Here is a 20,401-nt window from a genome sequence, read left to right on the forward strand (position 1 = left end):
TAGGTAGATTTGGTATATTAGTTGTCAGATACTTTAAGGACCTGGTGCCCTCTTTTTTTCCCCAGACACTTTCTTGTTTATGCAGCAATAAAATAAAATAAAAACAGGCAAGTGACTTTAGAGAAAAGCTAACATACTGGTGGTGTTTTTTTTTTAGTTTTGTTCAGATGAATGAGTCACCTGAGAAGGATGTGATGGCATCTTTGCTGCTGTTGGTTTCGGCGATGGCGCGCTTGAACTGCTCGAGAATGCTGTTGAGCTCCGACGAGCGCTGCAGCGTCCTGTGCTCGGCCACACGAAGGCGCTCTTTCAAGGCATGGAACTCCCGCTGGTATGTTGTTAGTTTCTCTGCAAGGAGGAATTACAAGAAGATAGATTGTGAATTGAAGATGGCAAGCATGAGATATTTTATCAACATAAGTCATCAGAATTTGAAACCCGTTTCAGCGACAGGCAAGTAAATGTCCATCCATCCATCCATTTTCTACCGCTTATTCCCTTCGGGGTCGCTGGAGCCTATCTCAGCTACAATCGGGCGGAAGGCGGGGTACACCCTGGACAAGTCACCACCTCATTGCAGGGCCAACACAGATAGACAGACAACATTCACACTCACATTCACACACTAGGGCCAATTTAGTGTTGCCAATCAACCTATTCCCAGGTGCATGTCTTTGGAGGTGGGAGGAAGCCGGAGTACCCGGAGGGAACCCACGCAGTCACGGGGAGAACATGCAAACTCCACACAGAAAGATTCCGAGCCTGGGATTGAACCCAGGACTACTCAGGACCAGTGTTGGGACTAACGCGTTACAAAGTAACGCGTTACTGTAACGCGTTACTGTAACGCCGTTAGTTTCGGCGGTAACTAGTAATCTAACGCGTTATTTTTTTATATTCAATAACTCAGTTACCGTTACTACATGATGCGTTACTGCGTTATTTTACGTTATTTTTTATGTAGTATCGGCTAGAAACTGAGGATCTGAGTGTGTTTTATTCCAGCAAAGCAGAGACGTGCTTCTGATTCTTCCTCTGCGCTCTCTGTGTGTGCGTGTGACTGTGTGTCTGGGTGAGGGAAGGGGAGGGGAGGGGAGGGGAGGGTGGGGGGTGCGCAATACAACCGTTGGCCAATAAAAAAGTAACCACAGAACACTATACGCCTATACGGTATAGTGTTCTGTGGTTACTTTTTGGTTGGCCAAGCGGACGTGACGACAGGCTGTCCCCACTCAGATCCGCACGGACCGGGAGGGGGCGTGCCTTAAGTCCGGCTGGAAATCGGCAGAAATTTGGAGAATGGTTGTCCCAGGGAGAGGCAGTGAAATTCGGGAGGGTTGGCAAGTATGAGATATTCTCACTTCTTTTCTTTTGTCGAGCACAAAGAAAAGAACATTTTAGTTAAATGTAAGTTGTGTCTTGGATCAAAGATCCCGTCTACTGCCCAAAACAACAATTCAAATCTGCCTGGTTAGGCTCTGTGTATGTCACGTGTGCCTTCCTTAGGTGAAGCCAGCTTTACAGCTATGTTGTTGATTGATTGATTGATTGATTGAAACTTTTATTAGTAGATTGCACAGTACAGTACATATTCCGTACAATTGACCACTAAATGGTAACACCCAAATAAGTTTTTTAACTTGTTTAAGTCGGGGTCCAGATACAGATATATACTATCAAATATATACTAACATCATAATACAGTCATCACACAAGATAATCATCAGGGTATATACATTGAATTATTTACATTATTTACAATCCGGGGTGTGGGATATGGAGGGGGGGGGGGGGGTTAGGTTTGGTTGGTATCAACACTTCAGTCATCAACAATTGCATCATCAGAGAAATGGACATTGAAACAGTGTAGGACTGACTTGGTAGGATATGTACCGGTACAGCAAGTAGTGGACACAGAGAGAGAGATCAGAAAGTATAAGAAAAAGTGTCTACATTTGATTATTTACAATCCGAAGAGGTATTATGTGGAAGGGAGGGTGTTAGTTTAGGGTTGTAGTTGCCTGGAGGTGTACTTTTAGTGCGGTTTGGAAGGAGGATAGAGATGCCCTTTCTTTTACACCTGTTGGGAGTGCATTCCATATTGAAGTGGCATAGAAAGAAAATGAGTTAAGACCTTTATTAGTTCGGAATCTGGGTTTAACGTGGTTAGTGTTAGTGTTAGTGTTATTATGCTGTTTGTTACTTATGTATGTTATGTTGCAGCTATTTAAAATAGTTTTGTAAATTTGTTCTGGCCTGAAATAAATTGGCCCTTTGAAACATATCTTTGTCTTTGTGTGTTGTATGTAGAGCACATTGCTTAGCAGAGTTCAGTGATGCAAATGTATGTCAAGTTGATCAACAGATTGTATTATTCTCCAGTGCAATAACAGTACTAAAATGAAGGCTAAAAGGGCATTAATGGGAGCTTTAAAAAACAAAAGTAGAAGAAGTAACTAAATAGTTACTTTTCACAGTAACGCATTACTTTTTGGTGTAAGTAACTGAGTTAGTAACTGAGTTACTTTTGAAATAAAGTAACTAGTAACTGTAACTAGTTACTGTTTTTCAGTAACTAACCCAACACTGCTCAGGACCTTCGTAATGTGAGGCAGACGCACTAACCCCTCTTCCACCGTGCTGCCCGCAATTAAATGTCAAACAAGTTAAATAAGACAAACAGGTTTAACTGCCCCTTCAACAACGTAAGTGCATCCTGCTTACTTTACCAAAACTCTCCCACAATATTTAGGCAAACATGCATTACTGTTTAATGACAAGGATTGACATTGATCTTACAGAGCTGAGCCTTGGTTGATGCATGAAGGTCAATATCAAGTAGCTAAATTACTCATTTAACTCCAGTCTGTATGTATTTGTTTATAATCTAACTCTTCTACACCTGAATCGTGGCACACACAAAGGTGGATATTTGTCAAAACAAGCAACCTTACTGTGTTGACTGTGCTATTAGTTCTCTGACAAATACACCACATGGTGTTATTAAAGATGAACTATATTTTTGGAGGGAATGTTGCCTATTGTTCACAATCATTATAAAAGACATGACGACGGATGTGTTTTTTTAATGCATTACAACTCGTAAATAAACGTAAATAAAAGTCTGCTTACAATGGAGCCAATAAGAGATCTTCTATTCCGTCTATAAAACCCAATAAACAACCATCCAAAACCCGCCAACAATACTCTATTCACATTTCATGACTTAATTATAAACCAAGTATTAGTGATGTCATTATAAGTGCCAACGCAGACTAACTATTTATAGCGGCGCCGTGATCATGAGCTTGTGTGCCAATGTTGACATCTTCGAGTGGTAAGCTGCTTCCTTGCTTCTTTGCTCGTGGAAATTTATTGTACAAACCCCGTTTCCATATGAGTTGGGAAACTGTGTTAGATGTAAATATAAACGGAATACAATGATTTGCAAATCCTTTTCAACCCATATTTAATTGAATGCACTACAAAGACAAGATATTTGATGTTCAAACTTATAAATATATATATATTTTTTGCAAATAATAATTAACTTAGAATTTCATGGCTGCAACACGTGCCAAAGTAGTTGGGAAAGGGCATGTTCACCACTGTGTTACATCACCTTTTCTTTTAACAACACTCAAACGATTGGGAACTGAGGAAACTAATTGTTGAAGCTTTGAAAGTGGAATTCTTTCCCATTCTAGTTTTCTGTAGAGCTTCAGTCGTTCAACAGTCCAGTTGGAAGAGGAAGGGGCCCACTCCAAACTGTTCCGACAAGGTTGGGAGCATGGATTTGTCCAAAATGTTTTGGTATCCTGGAGCATTCAGTTACTTTCACTGGAACTAAGGGGCCAAGGGCCCAACTCGTGAAAAAACAACCACACACCATAATTCCTCCTCCACCAAATTTCATACTCGGCACAATGCAGTCCGAAATGTATCGTTTTCCTGTCAACCTCCAAACTCAGACTCGTCCATCAGATTGCCAGATGGAAAAGCGTGATTCATCACTCCAGAGAAGGCGTCTCCACTGCTCTAGAGTCCAGTGGCGACGTGCTTAACACTAATGCATCCAACGCTTTGCATTGGACTTGGTGATGTATGACTTAGATGCAACTGCTCGGCCATGGAAACCCATTCCATGAAGCTCTCTGCGTACTGTACGTGGGCTAATTGGAAGGTCACATGAAGTTTGGAGCTTTGTAGCAACTGACCGTGTAGAAAGTTGGCGACCTCTTTGCACTACGCGCTTCAGCATCCGCTGACCCCTCTCCGTCAGTTTACGTGGTCTATCACTTTGTGGCTGAGTTGTTGCTGTTCCAAAACGCTTCCATTTTCTTATAATAAAGCCGACAGTCGACTTTGGAATATTTAGGAGCGAGGAAATTTCACGACTGGATTTGTTGCACTATGACAGTTCCACGCTGGAAATCACTGAGCTCCTGAGAGTGACCCATTCTTTCACAAATGTTTGTAGAAACAGTCTCCATGCCTAAGTGCTTGATTTTATACACTTGTGACCGGGCCAAGTGAATAGGACACCTGATTCTGATCATTTGGATGGGTGGCCAAATACATCTGGCAATATAGAGTATGTCTTTTGATAGCCATCAACTGGAAGATGCAATTTGTAATCAAGATACAATTAAGAAATTAATTAAAAGATTTTATGGAATAATAAATGATCAATGCAAATTATGCATGTGTTCGGAAATGGATGACCGACTTAAACATTTTAGATGAAAGAGACATATCATGGAATGATATTTGGAAAAATGCCAATAAGCCCATTAGAAGCATTAAAAATAAGCTGAGTGAATTTAAGATCTTGAATAGATTGTATTTTACATCTTCTCAGCTGTTTAAAATTGGTGTAGTAGATAGCAAAATTATGTATGAAGTGTCGGGCAGCTGAAGGAACTCTTTTTCATTTATTGTGGGAATGTCAGAGAATAAAAGAGTTATGGTTGAAAACAACAAAATAAGCAAACACATTCCTAAATATAAACATCCCAATGACACTGCAAACTTGTATTCTTGCTGATCTGCATCAATTTAGTAACGTGTCATCAAAGAGTAAAAATTAATTTCTTTCAATATGCATAACAAAAAACAGTAATATTAAAAAAATGTATAGATGTTGATAGTCCATCTTATACTGACTGGTATACACAAGCTATGGAGATGATATCAGTAGAAAAAACTAAGTGTTAATTCTGTAGGAATTCTACTTATTACAAACCAGCTGTAACAGGCATCTTAGCTGTAGTTTTTTTTACCAAACTTGGAGGTGCCAAAATCGACATAAAGATAGCTAATGCTAATCAGTAGCATGTATATGGCAAAACCAATGTAAATTAAAATCAAGCTAACCCATTTTGGAAAAGTGGTGGAGCCTAACTTTACATTTGAGCGTTTTCTACCAAGCATACTTGCTTTGTTGGTGTTGAAAGTTGCAACATTACTAAGAGGCAGTTGGGCTGAATTGGCTCTGAATGCTGCTTGAGTGATTGTTTCCTCGTCAGGTGTTTGAGCCGGTGTTTAGTCTGTGACTGGACGTGTTGTCACGACCAACAGAGGTATCGAAATTGTTTGATTCTACATGACTTGATACCTCGCACTGATGGATTTTGGTCAGTGCCTATAAATTCCGTACCAATCTCTGAAAACACCCACTGTAACTTTTGGGTGTTTGAACAAACCAGACACACCTTCAAGGGTCTGTACAAGCACATGTCTGTATGAATTTGACAAAGACTGCTTGAAGAACAAGGCCGCTATCTAGCAAAATGTCTTGCATGCAACCATTAACCACAGTACACATAAGTCATTCAACATTTTTCTTTGAGGATATATGTATTACTTGTATGCTAGCATGTCTTCCAAAGTATTTTGAGTATAAGTTGGACCCACAAATATCATTTACACTAAAAAAACTGGCAATTAATTATGCAAATTATCCAAAAAAGGAAACATGTTGTTTTACCTCATTTCCTATCCCTACAAGGATGATAGGCCACATTTATACATTGGAAAAATGAATGTAACGATAAAGGGTATTCATTGTAACAGCGGTAAACCTTCAGACGGTTAGTATTACTGCTTCAATTAAAATGATCATATAAATGTGATTGATCACTGCACTTTGATAAACTCATGGACCGATGAGCGCTCGGTCGCTAGCTAGCTTAAATGCTAACATGAATACAAGACACGTTAACATATTTCCACATTAAGAAACAACATACCACAAGTTAACTTGTACAAACACATTTTTGTCTAAGCAACTAAAATATTTAAATGTGCACATTGCACATACAGGCTTTGCTCTCTTAGCACAGATAGCGCAGGGTGATCTGTACTTGGAGGAATATAACACGGTCAGAGGTGTTTTGTTTTTTTCTTTTACAACTTTATTAACAAATTGTACTTTGTACTTTTCTACCTTCAAGGTACTCAAAGCGCTTTGACACTACGACCACAAAAATATGGCTCTTAAGAATCTAGAACAATATTTAATGTTTCTTCTGCCGAGGAAGTATATTGTGTGTCAATTTATTATAGATTTTTTTGTTTGTTTTTAAAATAAAATTTGGTTAAAAGATTTCAGTGTGTGTATAATATAGCACATTCAACAATATTAATGATACCGCTGACAATTTTGGGAACAAAGATATATTAATATTGTTACATTCCTAATCGGACATCCATCTATTTTCTATCGCTTGTCCCTCTCGGGGTTGCAGGGGGTGCTGCAGCCTATCCTCAGGTGCAGGTCTTTTATTCTCCTGAAATAATAATGGCAATGTATTCAAGCAACAAAATGTATTTCGATCCAACAAGTCACACAGAAGGATGATAGTTGATTTTTTTTTCGCGCTTTATAGGCAGAAACAAAATAGGACAATCTGTTTTTAGTGGTTAGTTTGCTCGAGGTGTTGTAGTCACAATGTTGACTCCTACGACTTGCACTCTTATGACTCCAGGCTTTGACACACCTTTCCGCAAGTCGAAATGCTGCATTTAAAAAATTATTTTTTTAAATGCCAAACGTCTTAAAGGTTGCAAGGTAAAGTCAAAATCTGTGTGAATCACAGATGGAGGTTCTGGGTTAGTCTCTGATCTACCAGTGCTGGTATATATTTTTTTATTATTGTGTTGTTTTGGAGAGCTCCTCCAAAAACAATAAAAACTGGCCTTCTTTAATCTTGCTCTCTATCTGACTGAAGTATTGTTTGTCCACTCTCCTCTCCTCCTTGAAACACAGATGCTGCCATTCGGGCCAAATCTCAGTGAAAAGGGCAGCTTCAAAAACCCATAACAAACTTTCATCTTCACAACGGTGCTTTGACTGCAGCCCACCGGACCTGTTGTGGAGGTGAAGGCCCACCTGCAATCCCATGGTGCAATCAGAGCAGATCAGGTTTCTATTATACAAGGGTTTCTGCAGGTATCAGCAAATCCAATGTAATGCTTTTCAATGTTTTTTGAATGCCACTTAAAACAAATTTGATGCCCATGTCCTACTGCAAATAGTTATTATATATAGTCAAAAGTTTACAATTGTCTGTATGGACAAAATTGTAAGCATTTGACAATGATAATCTTGAATAGATAAATAGGTGATGTTTGCAACATTTGTAACCTTTTTCAAAGCAAAAAATATAACAGGAACCCCACCGGCTAGCTTATGTTACCATTAGTGGTTTAACAGAACACTTTTGTCTGATAATTGTCAGAATTGTTCACAATTACAAAGTTTATGTAGTCAAAATTTTCATTGGCCCGGAATTTTTTTTTGGTGTTTACAGCGGCCACCCACACTGTCTCGTCAACACGTATACGCAGACAGCACGTGCACACATACCCAAGCAGTCCAAGAGAAGCAACAAACAATTTGCAGTCATGTTGTTGTTATTATACAATATATATTCAATGACAGCTTATGCCAGCATTTAAGGTCTTAATTTTTGCAAAATCCATTTAATGACTTTTAATGCTTTTTAATGACCCGAGGAAACCCTGTATGCGTATTTGTAATATAAAGGGAAGTATTAAGCACAATAAAAAAAAACTGCAGGACTGCAAGCGTTTTACAGTATGTTTATTGAATAGGGTTGTCCCGATCCAATATTGATATTGGTCCAATATCAGCAATAAAACAATAATAAGATTATATCGTCTTGCTTCTAAAACCTCTAACTCTCTGACTAATCTCTGATACAAGCAGTCCTGCAGTGTGTTTACTTGTGCAAAGATGGACAGCCAGTTAACACATAAGTGTCCTCCAATAAGCACACAAGGTTGGTATTTTTTTGTATTTTAGTGAAGTTATTCACTAAAAGGTAAACACTTGCTTTAATTTAAAGACAGCCTAAATCCATTCCAGACGGTTAATAATAACTATGTTAGTGTTTTCAATACCTACCATTGTTTTCTATTGGACTCATTTCACTTGATCAAACCTTTTTTAACATTCCACACGACAAAATAATGAAAATATGTGTGATTCGCGCAGATATTGCATCAATTTCGGCATTGGCCAACACTAAACGCTGCATTATCGGTATCGTATCGGAAGTGAAAAAGTTGCCCTAGTATTGAGTAATAGCACACATTCTTTCAAAGAAGAGCTGTTCTTTTTCGCTAGGCACCAGTAAAAAGCAGAACCTCCTTTCTTAAATGAAAAAAAAAACATTGCTATGGCACACAACATACCTTATGAGTAATGTGTTTTAAAAACTAGATTTGCGCAGATGACCATTTAACATGTTGCTTGCGTGGTCACAACTTAGTCCATATGCTGACAAGACCAAAAGCCACAATGCCTCTGAATGCAAAGTCACAATCTTCCGCACCCGTCATCACTTTTCAAAGCCCTGCAGGATTGTCTCTCTCCGTGGTAAACTAAACAATGTGTTTAAATTTTACTTTGCTATCATTCTTGCCTTTAGGGCAAAAAGAGAAGTGAAGCTTGCCTTTCTGACATCTCCAGTGGAGAAATGATACCTGTTATGTACAGTATGCACTGTATATCTTCTGCTTGCCAAAGAAGCAAAATGTACTGCAAACTAGGGCTGGGAAATTATATGATCGTGATTGATGATTGGAATAAATTTCAGCTTGATTACAGTGCTCGGCTGTCAGCATTTTAACTTGATCAAACATGACGGAAATGTCTGTGACAAAAGCCAATCAGAGGTGATCTCTTACATCTCCATTTATGGTTATAAGAAGGGATGTAACGATATGAAAATATCACTGTTATTGTCACCAAAATTAGCACGGTTTTCATTATTGTTGAATCTGCTCAAAAAGTATGCATACACACTTATTACCAATTTTCAGTAAAAAAAATAACTGTTTATCATTTACATCCCTAGTTGTAAAGTATTGCAGTAGTAAACAGAAAGAGCAAACTTGGCGCTAAACGTGCAGCTGGGGACAGCAAAATAAATGTCCAGCAGACGTTTTAGGTCTTGCATCACTGCACATACGGTGTATCTATAATACCGTTTATCGTTAAAACCCTTATTAAAAATTCCCTTTTGCATAAAAGGGGACCAATAAAGTAGCCTATAAAATAACCTATATGCCTTGGATGTGAATTTTGTTTAAGTTGCTTGCTCACTGATGTAGGGCTGCAACAACTAATCGATTAAATCGATTAAAATAGATTATAAAAATAGTTGCCGATTCGTTGGATCTATGCTATGCGCATGCGCAGAGGCTTTTTTTTTTTTATTTTAATTTTTTTATAAACCTTTATTTATAAACTGCAACATTTACAAACAGCTGAGAAACAATAATCAAAATAAGTATGGTGCCAGTATGCTGTTTTTTTTCCAATAAAATACTGGAAAGGATAGAAATGTAGTTTGTCTCTTTTATCCGATTATTAATTGATTAATCGAAGTAATAATCGACAGATTAATCGATTATCAAATTAATCGTTAGTTGCAGCCCTACACTGATGTGGAGTATGTTTACAAGAAAATGATCCAGTAAAAACAGGAATTTTGTTTCTTTGACTTTTTAAAAGATTACCAAAGTTTTTTTTTCATCGTTCACACAGTTGCAAACTTGCACACCGCCAATGGTTGAACATTTAAGTTATGGGAGTAACTCTGTCTCTGTCGGTTTGCCTTTAAGTCGCCAACATTTAGGCCACAAAAAACAGGAACAAAAACGGCATGTTTTTTTGCTTTTTTGTGTTTCACAAAATCTAATGTTAACAACTTCCTAGCCTTTGTTTGAATCTTTTGTTTTGACAAGTACCTTTAACTTTTATTGCTTTATAGCCACACTGTTGTAAATGTTTTCATGTGTTTGTACTGTGCCGTTTACAACCTTGTTAGATTTGCATTACTGCCTTTTTTTGGACAGGAGTTTCTTGAAAAAGTGTGCTTCAGTGTCAATTAAATTTAAGGTCAAATAAAAAATATGTGTTGGTGGATTTGTGTTGTCAGGATCCATCATAGTAGTGATTAACACATTTAGATAATTAGAGTGAGCTAAGTACTCATTATTGTTTCCATTTTACCAGGAGTCATTGGGAGAGGGACTAAGCTTTACCGTTGGCACAACAACCTCTCTTTACCTTTCTGCTCTTAGTATTTCCTTCCATCCTGAAGCTAATATTTTCACAAAACTGTTTGTGTTCCTTTATATGTTTAACCAATTGCAGCTTAAGTCACTGTTGTGCAATTGTATGTGCGTGCGTGAGGACCCAGCTTCTTGTGGTTCTACTCATTTCCGTTTTATGACATTCTGCTGTGACAGTGCTTTTTCAGAGAACACTGCTGTATTTATTTATTAATGGAGGCATGCGAGAGCAAAACGGCAGTGGAAATGTACAATGAACATTGAATGAATGCATTTGTAGACGTGGATTAAGGTCTTTATACTTTGCAAAATGCAAGCACATTGATATACAACATTTAAAAAAAGGGAAACAGTCACTTGGTGCGTTTGCATTACAGTATATTAGCAATATCGGTAAATTTTTAGGAGTGTCACTGTGCATATATTCATAATCAAATTACGGAAGATTCAGCATGGTACAGAGGCAGCACCGAGTTTCACTAAAAGCCAGTTGTGATTTGATCGGGAATGACCCAAAATAAACATCTTTGGCCTTCTTCACACTGTAGGTAAGTTCCGAATGTTTTGATTTTTTCATATCAATGGGAAAAGTGCAATTCCATCCATCCATCCATCCATTTTCTACCGCTTATTCCCTTTGGGGTCGCGGGGGGCGCTGGAGCCTATCTCAGCTACAATCGGGCGGAATTTTTCATATCAATGTGAAAAGTGCAATTCCGAATTTTTTAAATCCGACCAAGAAGTCATCAAAAAGCAATAAGCGTCATAATTTTTGCCAAAATAAACAGTTGCATAATAAATAGTTGACAAATGAGCAGCAAACAGATGGTAATCATGTTTTAGGAACTTGCGTCAATGTTAGACCAGTCCTGGCTCCAACTGCTTGCCCACACGTTCTTCAGAGCAGACGTCGAAGCAAATGTCCCACAAATAGAGAGCCAAAATGCTTGCTCTCGTCCTTCTTAATCATCTACGCACAATAATTTGGTTCAGAAAATGTAGACTGATTGCAAAAAATCCTTGAAATTGCCACAAATGCGCCCGGACCAGGACCTACAAAAATTGAAGCCATGAACACCAGCATGTGTGGCGTCTTGACGTCATGTCTGCATGCGGGTCAGATTGCTTTCACATTAAATACGTAACGAATACATAAAAAAAGATCGGATTTGATTTAAAAAAAATCTAAATTTGACATCCTACCCTGCAGTGTGCACTGCTGAAGGACGGCTGTGCACAAAGTTTGCCAAAGAGCGCAAATTTGCACTTTAACATTTACTAAAAAACATAAAACACCCAATTACAACCGTGCACAAAAACTGTTCATGGAGCACAGGTTAATTCTTCTAACAGCCACACATTCCACCTAGCACAGATGTGAACGAGAGCCACATGTATGCAAAACATGCTTGTGTATTATGCATGAGAAAGCACTCACATTACAGCTGCCATATGGAACAAAACGCCTTCAAACAGGTCCCTACCTCTCCAAGTAGAGCACAAACACAAATTTAAATGTAGTAGTGCCATGTTGGCTGGGTAACACTAATCGGAAACATTTTTTTTAAATTATATTGGCCTTCTCTACAGTGATAAAGCGCAATTGACTTTTAAGTCACTGTGGTGAATATAGCAGACATTATACCGTCAAATGTATCTCTATGGTCGTACCATTTGGAATTTAACAAATGTCGCATTCCATTTTGACTAGTAACTTGACCTGGGCCGATATTTAATGAGTCAATTAATCAAAGGAGAAATGAAACAGAACTCCATAAATCTGCCAGCCTTGATAAATCACCATGTGCATGCGTGTTTACGGGCTGCAAAAGCGGTGACTTTTTGCATTGGTTTCAGCAGCTGCTGGCGTTTGTACTACAGCCACAAAAACTATAATAATGATAACTGCAGTAAAGCTCCCGACGGTTAGTATTACCATATTCAATTAAAATTATCAAAAAAATTGTGATTGATAACCACATTTTGATAAAATGATGAACCGAATAGCATTAACTTGCTAGCTAGCTTAAATGCTAACATGAAGACATTAACGTCTGTCCCCATTAAGAAAAGTCATACTCTAATTTAAACTTGTATAAACACATTATTGTCTAAACTACGAAGATACATTAATCAAATTAAACATCAAGGCTGTGCTGTCTTTGCACAAAGTGATCGATATAAACTCCACAATGTCGAGTTGAACCAGACAGTGTTTAAACTTGCATGACGTCACATAAACGGGAAGTGATCACCCAATTTGCATTTAGAAGATAACCATATTTAAACAACACATAAAAACAATATGGCTCTTATAAATCCAGAACCATATTTGATGTTTCCTCTGCCAAGAAAAAACATATTGTGTGACTATTTATTTTAGTTATAAAAAAAATATAACTTGGTTCAAAGATTTTAGTGTGTGTATAATTTAATAATATTGCGATAATGGATTAAGCAAACAATGTACTAATATGATCCACTTTAAGAAACTCTTCAAACTTAAAGTGTTTACAAAGTACAAAGAAGAAGAACCATGATAAACATTCTGAATTTATTTCATCCATCCATTCATTCATTCTCAAAATAATCTTACTCGTGTCATCATATGAAATATAACTTACTTCACCAATTATTATTTATTTATTTATTTTTATTGTGAATACGTGTTACTTATGGAGTATATTGTGAATAAATTGAGAACAGGAAGTGAACAAAAGATTTAGCAACTGTTATGTAAAAGAAAAGGGGTAGGATTAAATAAGCTCTGCTTCTTCCTACTCCTTTTCGAACATGTTGAAAAGAGAAACAGGAAATTGTGATGCACCATGTTGTATGCTTGCATGTTCGAAATAAACTCAAACTCAACTCAACTCATAATATTGATAACCGTGACAGAGGATATATTAATTAATAATTGTTATTATTTAAAAATGACATTTCAATCATAATGTTAAAATGTACAAGAAATACAAGTGTAGTGCATTTGAAAATGTATACTAGCTTTATTATTATTATTTATTATCATTACATCAGTGATTAAGTTGGCCTCAAAATAACGTTGATAATAATATTGTTTATTGGCAATAATTTGTCGGTCACTATATCGGCCTACGAGTAACAGTGTTTAATATATTATTACACTTGCATAACCATTTATTGAAATAAATTCACAATAACTACTTTATGAGCCTTTTTATGAGCACCAAAGAGAAACATCTATCATCTTCCTCACTTATTAGCTCTTCTTTTGAGACAAGGTGCTGAAGTTCTGGCTTTCCATGACATCATGAAGGACAAAACTCCTTCCATATGACGCTGCTTATGAACCGCTCCAATGTAGATGAGCCTGCTCATGGATTATTGTGATGCTTTCTTTAAAAAAAGCAAAAAAATAACCTTATGTTTTACTTTTGCAAAAAAGCCTAAGCTAGCGTGACTTTGTTGATAAAATTAGAATGTAATGTTAGCACTATAGCTCACATAGCTATACTAGTGTTGCTAATATGTGAACGTGTCTTCGGGTAAACTTCTAACAATTATGGAGACACTGAACTATCTAAGGCAAAATACGTCACTATCATCTTAAATTCCAAACGGCTCGTTTACAGTAAGGTTGGAATATGGCAATATTGTTTTTCAAAATCAATAAATCGATTTATCTATTTATATTCCTAAAATTCAACTCCATCGATCTGTGCTCGGCAAGTTGGCCTTCCGGAAGATATACATCAATCTAACATAGTTTTAAAAGAGAATCCATCGATTTTATCCATATTAGAAAAAAGAAAACATTGGATTTAAGAACGGAAGACTTTATATGAAGTTTAGCACTTTTAATAAGGACGTTAAATGTTACCAAAGTCTGTCTGCCTTTCTGTGGAGTCATCACCACATCACCTTCTAAGAATGTGCAGCAGGCAGTTAAATATAAGATAAGACCTATGTACTTGTAAATGTTTGTAATGTTTTAGGATTGTGACAGCTTGACCCTGAAATATTTATATTCTAACCAATCAAGCCCAAATGCTAACAAAACTTGTCTACATTATAAAATCCTGTCCATGTCTTGAAATCTTTTTGCAACATCTCCCAGGCAAAATGGATGCAGGATCAAGGCAGTCAATCAATACAACAAAAAAACCAGACTAGTATTGGTCTCTCTGGCATTATTACAACCCAGATTCTTCATTTTGCTTCCTAGCCATGAGCTCATTGTTTCTCCTGACCTCCACCCACTATTGAGTTCCTGCAGCTTGCTGTGAGCGTCACTGGCACAGCAAACCGGCAACCCTGAGCTGAGCAAAAAAAAAAAGTCACTAATTTCCGGCCTATTTCTTTCAGAAGAGCAGTGCCTACCTTGTTATACGAAGGACATTATAAGAGGACATGAAGGGAGTACTGTAGATAACGTATGGAACATATTTGTAAAAAGAAGCAATGTAACAAGAGGTTGTTGAGTAAATGTTCTTTAAATAACATCAAGTGGAATCAAGAGCTTCAACTCCTCCACAAAAACAATTTATAGTGCCCAAAAGATTGACCGGTTGATAAGGAAAAACAACTAAACGCCCTAACTGAAATTGCCTAAGCCGCACTATTAAGTCTGGATATCATGCTTTCACAGAAAATGATGTTCCTAAAGTATGTACGCTTTCATTACAACCTACTACCTATTGCTGGGGATTTCTAAAACGTCCATCATTGTTTCCATTGGCTTTACATTTACTGCGACTGCTACAATTAACAGTTCTATTCAATTTTATATTTAGTCTCCTTTAATCACTTAGTGTGTAGTCCACAAAAGCAAATGATGCAGTTTTGGTTAACACCATAAAATGGCAAGAGCCGCAAAATAAGAATCATGAGTCTCTAACTTTCAGCAGCTCCATCTAGCTTTGCATGCGCTTTAAAATATAAGAATGTCAGGTGAACTACTCAACTGTTGGTGTGAAACTCACAAACTTGCCGTACTCTTGTTTGCGACAAACTCATCAGTGGTATACTTATACTGTTTGCTCCTTATTGCGGTTTCAACATTGGTTCTGTTACTGCTATGTTGTGTAATATACAGCAGTACCTCAGGTTTGGTAGTAATCTGTTCCAAAAGATTGGACAGGGACCGAATTGTATGAAAACCTTTGACGCACGTCTGGTTGCAGACTCTGCATCGGTTCAAGCCCTTGGCGGGCAAACAAGCGTATTTGTGGTGGACTTAGTCAGACTTCTGCCTCTAGGTAATGTCGCAATTGTCCATGCCAACAAAGCAAGGAAGCCTGATATAAAGTGCTCAAAACTAAGGCTCCACTTTTCAAAAAGTGCTAGCTCGATGCTAACGTTGGATATGCCATATACAGTACATGGCCTCAATTAGTATTAGCATTTTTGTATGGAGATTTTAACACCCGAAATTTGGTTAAAAAAAAAACTCCAATTAAGATGCACGTTTAATCAAACAGCTGGTGTGTAATAAGTACAATACTTAATAAATGAACAGATTCTTAGACGCATTACTATGGGAAGGGACAATTCTGAATCAATGGGCAAACATCCAAATATCGATTATTTAGAAATGTTGAATAAAGTAATGCAGACAGGTCTAAAATGCTAAAATAGCTTGAATGTGAAGTAGTAAAACAAAAAAATAATTAATGTTTTGTACAGTTCAACATAAGTCTAATTGGAACCGTGTTATAGCCAAGATAATTATCCACACAGAGCGACAACCCTAGCAGACATATATATGAATGGGTAGATAGTAAATACACCACACCTATTTGAGCTGCCACTCTATGAGAACTGAGGGCAAAGTGTCTGGGCATATAAAGATTACATACAATATAATCATTAAGTGTTCATGAATATTTGATTCATAATCAAATCGTACCCCCTGAATCGCAAAAATCCTGAAATGCCCAAAGATTCCCACTCCTTCAAAGTACTGTAAGAAAAAAATAATTGAACTGGACAGCACAGTTAGTTATCATTATTAGCTGAATGTTAAATGTTACATTAAAAATAGATGTATTATTAAACACCAAAATTTTAAAAAATAGATGTATTATTAAGTACCAAAATATGGTACTGTTAAATACCGGAATCGATCCCATCGACCAGGAATTGGTACCGTATAAGTACAAATATGAAAAGGTACCCCTACCTAGGGAGGGGATAGTCACATGGATGCTGCCCTGGCACTGGACTTCATTAAGAGTTATTTTTATTTTTATTTAATAGTGTTTCTCACCTTTTTATATCCAAGTGATGGCTCTCACAACCTTTATTAGCCCCATGGTGGCTTATTTTGCAGTTGTACTCAATAATAAAAGAAAGCATAGACTAAAGTCACCAATGCATGGGATTCTTTGTTTGGGCGCTCAATTCCATGAAATGATACCTGAGCAAACGGACTGGTTTGTTACGTGCAATGTCTGGCTGCACGCTGACCGAGATAAAAAAAAAACTGCCATGGTATTTCCTTACTGATAAATACAATACATTGTTATGATTACCATGTGGTCATTTTTTTCCATGCCACTGCAAAACATTATGAAAGTTTAAAAATGTTGCTTTTGGAGATAACAGTGTCTAGTCTGTAATTATCGCATGCTTCAAATTAGTGCTACGCCAACTTTGCAGTTTAAGTCAATAAGTGCCCCCCATTGTAAATACTGGTGGCTGAAACCCAGATGTCATCAGCACAAAAGCCTCTTCCCATGACTGCAGAAAGTCATGTGAGCCGCTTGCACAGACCACAAACAACAAGTTGGTGTGTTGCTAACTCTACAGTGGCGTTCTGCAGCATCTATTGTACAAGGCTGAAGAGACGATTGTAGATATGCTTTTGATCGCATATGCATGAAAGCACACATGTACTGTAAGAGGACAAAAATCTTTCTCTAAACGCACGGGAATTTGCGGGGGGAATTCTGTGCGGAAATATAAATAAATGTGACTGGGTGAACGGCAGCGTGGGACACAGGATGTTGTCAGTGTAGTAGGAGGGTGACTAATGAGTTAAGAGTGCACGATGGACCAATCCCGTTTCCGACAGTGTAAGACCGCCTCAAGGAATAGTAGGTGGATGTGTGTGTGTGTGTGTGTGTGTGTGTGTGTGTGTGTGTGTGTGTGTGTGTGTGTGTGTGCAAGAGACAGAGCAAGAGAGCAAGGCTTGGCAGGACACATGCAACAAAGACGGATCCCACTTGCCTCACTGCCTTGTCAGCACTCTGGTGCCTTCACACACAGCAGCCCACCTCAGGCACTTCCCATCCTCTCTCCCTCTTTTATAATTTGGACCGCTCCTCTCATCCTTCCAGGCCACTAAGGATTTGTGTAGCAGACACTTCTTTCTCTCTTTAACAGCACATAATTCAAATGCATAGACACTCATGCACGATACGGGCGGATGACAAGTTGTGAAAAATCCCATGAAGACAGTACATTATTATGGTGTGTGTGTGTGTGTGTGTGTGTGTGTGTGTGTGTGTGTGTGTGTGTGTGTGCGTGCGTGAGTGTCTATGCGTGCGTGCACATCAGCTGTGCTATTTTTGGCCTATTGTGTTTTGAACTCTGCGACCCAGGAGGAAAATCATCAACGAGGAAGGGTGGATAGAGGGGTTTTAAGGACAGTGGGGAGGAAGTGGCATTGGCAGAGAGGAAGACCATAGAACTTGGTCTTTAAGAAAACAATTCAGTGGAAACCCAAAAAATGTACAATTTGACCAAAATGTACATTAAAAAACGCTTTCACGTGGCTTTTTAACAGTTAGACTTCAACTCAGTGTTATTTCAGGGACAACAATGAGGTAAAAAGTGATGATGATCATAGAACCAAACATATCACATATTGCAGGGATAGTCAACTAATTTGTTTTGGTACTCACTATCACTAATAATTTCTATATTGCAGTGTACCACTCTACAGTAGACATTTGATTGTGGTCTATATATTGTGTCAGAGTCACAAGTACGCTTCTGCAAAAAAGCCAGTCAAAGATAATCTCTATCACAGTTTAAGAATCTGCAGCAAAAACCTGTTTGCAAGTATTTTAAACTGAACTCGCGGGCCACTGCAGACTAGCTCAAAAGATGAAAAAGAGGACTTAAAATGGAACATTGGGAAACACTACTACTACTACAACTAAAGAAGACGAACAAATGACTACAGACTGCATCTGAAATAAACAAGCTACAGCAACACCTTAGTTACATAAACCACATTACGAAAAAAATGTGCAACTGCCAAAAAGCAGAGGACAAAGTGGTTATTTGAGGAACGCCTCAGTTATGTAAATCAAAAGATTGGACCCCAGTGTTCTATGTTTGCTAGCAAGGTTCAAATGTCAAGGCAAGGATACGTCTGTAGAGTAGTAGTGATCCAAGTTCCTCAATACAACAGAGGCACTCTTGTGTCTTTCACAATTTGCTGCCAAAATGTATGTTTCCAAAGTTTTGAACTAAACCCAGCAGCTGGTATTGTCATTCCCGGGCCAGATTCGGCCTCCGGGCCGCCAGTTGAATAGTACTGACGGCCACTGTAGGCTTTGTAGGGTCATGTTACCTCTAAACTAAACAACATTGATGCTAATCCATCCTTTTTTCTCTTTTTTTTCCCAAATAAGAATCGATAAGCGATGATGTGGCGACTTGTCCAGGGTGTACCCTGCCTCCCGCCTGAGTGCAGCTGGGATAGGCTCCAGCACCCCCGTGAACCCGAGAGGGACAAGAGGTAGAAAATGGATGGATGGAAGAGAAAAATTAAGGAACCGAATCGTTACGCAGAATCAAAATTGGAATCGGAACCGGAAAGATCTTATCGATTCCCATTAATACATACCATCAACCTGACGGGGATTGCAGATGAAAAATTAGCCTTTGGCTACAATCTGGCACACTTACATGCGATATGTTCATTAATGTGCATTGTACCATGTACCAGATATAAAATATATAACAAATAGTAACTTCATATCAGGAGTTTTATTATACATCTATGAACAAGCTTATTGGTGTGTCGAGTTGGACAGGTGAAAGTTAAGTCGGACAAAATGCAGTTGTTAATAAATTATTCAATATTTCTTTGCAGCCAGGTAGAAAATGCAGACGAGTACCGGTCCCCGGACCGGTGATTTGGGACTACTGCTATATACTATAATTGGTCTCGATAGAATCGACACCTGGATCGATTACCCCTACTTTACATTGAAGTTTTAGCAGTTACCTTCTTGTGTCATCCTACTCGGTGTGTGTGTGTAAGCCTGCATAGTAATTCCTTCTACTTTAGTCCTCCAGTGATAAAGCTACTTGGATGAAAATGTGGTAATTTTCCACTATGGTGAGGAGCATTAGTATCTTAGAAAAGGCTTTGCAACAGCTCTAGTGGTTAACTTGTTTTTACACTTTGTATGAAAATTAAGAACATTCAATTACTATGTAGGAAGTCGACTGGCTTAAACAAGGCTCCTTTTACAATTTCTTTATTTATACCATTCCCCATCTACGCACGCACGGACACAAGCACAAACACACACACAAAGAAGTGACAAAAGAAAGTTAATTTGTATTTCTAAACATATTTATTTTCATGTGTGATTTGCTCACTTTTTGTCATTTTACAGCAACCATAAAAATGAGCTGCACATGTGGTGTGGTCAGTTATGCAAATTAGATGATGATGTCATCTTGTATCTAGCCCACCCCTGTAACCCACCACTACAAATACATTGCAGTCCTGTGGGAACACTGCTAATTGAAATATGTCAGACTAATTTACTCTCAACAAAATTAACTT

General features: G+C 38.0%; 1 protein-coding gene across 1 annotated transcript in view; it reads right to left on the reverse strand.

The window, feature by feature from the left end:
• mgat4a (alpha-1,3-mannosyl-glycoprotein 4-beta-N-acetylglucosaminyltransferase A) overlaps positions 1-20,401 on the reverse strand; it is a 68,385-nt gene that overhangs the window by 31,961 nt on the left and 16,023 nt on the right. Inside the window, exon 2 of the mRNA XM_061971261.2 lies at positions 181-348. Coding sequence (XP_061827245.2) covers positions 181-348 — 168 coding nt within the window. The remainder of the gene's footprint in view (positions 1-180; positions 349-20,401) is intronic.

The sequence above is a fragment of the Nerophis lumbriciformis genome, linkage group LG13, assembly GCF_033978685.3.
Source record: "Nerophis lumbriciformis linkage group LG13, RoL_Nlum_v2.1, whole genome shotgun sequence".
Taxonomy (NCBI): domain Eukaryota; kingdom Metazoa; phylum Chordata; class Actinopteri; order Syngnathiformes; family Syngnathidae; genus Nerophis; species Nerophis lumbriciformis.